Source organism: Pyxicephalus adspersus, chromosome 9, assembly GCF_032062135.1.
Source record: "Pyxicephalus adspersus chromosome 9, UCB_Pads_2.0, whole genome shotgun sequence".
NCBI lineage: Eukaryota > Metazoa > Chordata > Amphibia > Anura > Pyxicephalidae > Pyxicephalus > Pyxicephalus adspersus.
Window position 1 is genome coordinate 31,436,590 of NC_092866.1, and position 2,584 is coordinate 31,439,173.

Here is a 2,584-nt window from a genome sequence, read left to right on the forward strand (position 1 = left end):
GGCTAATCAAGATGGCCAAGGACTCCCCTAAAGAATACTGGGTGAAGATGGCAGCGCCAGTGCAATGTAGGTGTGAACAGTTTGAGGAAGGGACATCGCCTGGCCCTTTAGCAATATGCAACTTGCCTGCTCAGAGTTTTTTTTCAGTTTATTCTTTAGTTCTGCCTTGTGTTTCAATGCTTTACAATTTTTTGTCAAGTTGATGGTGTTGTAAATAATACCCTCCTTTTAAAAACAAAAAACAATGCATTGTAATTTACATATACATGAAAATATATTTATTTGGAAAGGAATTTTCTAAAATGTTTTCTTTTTTTTAGCTACTTAGAAGAAGCAGTGATGCATCTGGATCACAGTGACCCTGTAACTAGAGATCACATGGGAAGTGTGATGACTCAAGTGCGGCAGAAATTGTTCCAGTTCCTACAAGTAGAGCCTCACAACCCTTTACAGAAGCCAGCTCGGCGACTAATGATTATGTTACAAGGGTTGGTCACGCCAAATATGAGTTAGTTGCAAATGTTGTCATGACCTTAAACATTACATTATCTTTCATGCAACAGACTTCAACATTTATGATTTGTATTAGGTTGACCGTTAAGATATATTTAAACTTCTATGTTCTTTGGAGTACTTACTCTGAAATATTAGGTGTAAGTTCACTTTTGGCAGACTTTTAATAGTTACATAAATCTGAACTTGTATATGAAATGTGTTTAAATTTTTCTGAAACATCCAAACATAAATTGCCTTTATTGTCTGTCTCTCTCTCCAGGCTGACAGGAAGTGGGCAGATGTGAATTTATGGGTACAGGCCATAAGCAAACCAAGCTTTTACCTTTCCATGGCTTCTCAAATCCTTTACCACTATATAACAAACAACAGCTATTTGTCATTAAAGCTATCATTGCATTAGGCCAAAGTAATTGCTAGAAATCTTAGGAAATCAGTAAATAAACATCCTTCTGTGCAGTCTTGCACCTGTGCAACTAGTACAAGCCCTTTAAAAGTAAACTTAAGCTTTAAAGCTATGCTATGTTTTAAAGATTTGTCTTACCGCCTTACTAGCAATAGAAGCACTGAAAGGCCAAAAAAAAATATTGCTAAGGAAAACTGTTCCAATAACCCATACTGTGGCATAGGATATATTATTTTTCCTAATATTTGTGGAAGGCAGACATTCAGAGAGAGCCCATGTGAATTTGCTCCTTCACAAGAATACATATCCCCCTCATTTGGCAAAGTGTGCATCAATCCCATCAAGACTGAACTTTATTGTCAAATTATCATTTGTGTGCTTTCCATTTTAACTATGGATGTGCATTCCTTTCTGTTTGAAATATTATTGTGTGATTTTTTGTATCTTATTTACTTGTAAGACTTTTTAGTTAAAATTTTTGCTTAATGTATGAGCTATCCTCCCTCCAGTAGTGAATTTCCAAGATAAATTACTGTAGTTTGTTATTGTGTGGACCATCCATAAAGGCTATCTATAAAAATGAACTGAGGTTTCAGTAAGGTCAAAGTTGCAGAATACTTTTTACTCATGGCGGAAACACTATAATGGGAGTAGAAAAAGGGAGATTTATAAAAGACAGCTTTACTGTAAGAAGTTTTCTTCAAACTTGAATTTTCTACATAAAACTATACTATGTGCCTATGTTGCTAAATATCCTGCAAGAAATGGTTTCATTTTGAAGCACGAGCACTATACTGCTAAACATGTCACTGTTTCCTGGAATATCTTATTTTGTTTTTCTTAATTAGTGGAATTTTAAGATTGAATTTACTAGCTGTTTTCTTATTAATTATCAAAGCAATAAAGCAGAAATGTTTTAAGAGATTTAAAAAATGCAGTTTTTGTTGTATTTCAGTCTGCTAACTTAGACATGAAGATGTCTGTAATTGTTACAAATAGCTTGTATATGTTCATTATGTATGCATCAATACATTTGTTAAAAAACTTACAGCACATTTAAACACTGGCCTGCAATAAAATAATTTGGTAGAACAAATATGGTTGTAGTATTATTTACAGTGTTTTACAAAAATCACAGCTGCATAACATTGCCTTGATGAAATTGGTAAGCTCAGGTCCAATTAAAAAAAAATATTTTTCTCTATTGTATCTGTGCCTTTGAAAAATATACCTAAACTTGCTGCCATTGCAGCATTGAATTGCAGCTTAGCAGTCATTACAGACATGAAAAGTAAAAATTTTGTCATATTTAAATTCCAGTAATTTTATCTTACTTGGATTCTAGTCATAACACAGGATTCTTTATTGAAGAAATGTAATAAATGTATGTTACCAGTATCACAGCTAGTACAGTTTAACCCAGGAAAGGCCTCTTGTGGAGGCCAAACCCCCCTTATTAGTTTGTGACCTAATCTAAAGGTGTTGTTCCTATCAGAGAAAAATACAGCCTTAAGCTGCGTACACACTTCCAATTTTTATCGTTGGAAATGAACGAACGACGAACGATCGATTGGTCAAAAATCGTTCGTAAAAAAAGTAACCAACGACGCCGACGAACGAGAATAGTCGCTGGAAATGAACGACCGGACCGGCGGATCGGATTGG

General features: G+C 34.6%; 1 protein-coding gene across 1 annotated transcript in view; it reads left to right on the plus strand.

Moving 5' to 3' along the window:
• Positions 1-2,015, plus strand: part of EDC4 (enhancer of mRNA decapping 4) — a 256,361-nt gene extending 254,346 nt beyond the window's left edge. Inside the window, exon 29 of the mRNA XM_072423087.1 lies at positions 321-2,015. Within this exon, the coding sequence (XP_072279188.1) occupies positions 321-513 (193 nt within the window). The 3' untranslated portion in view covers positions 514-2,015. The remainder of the gene's footprint in view (positions 1-320) is intronic.
• Positions 2,016-2,584: the final 569 nt, after the last annotated feature.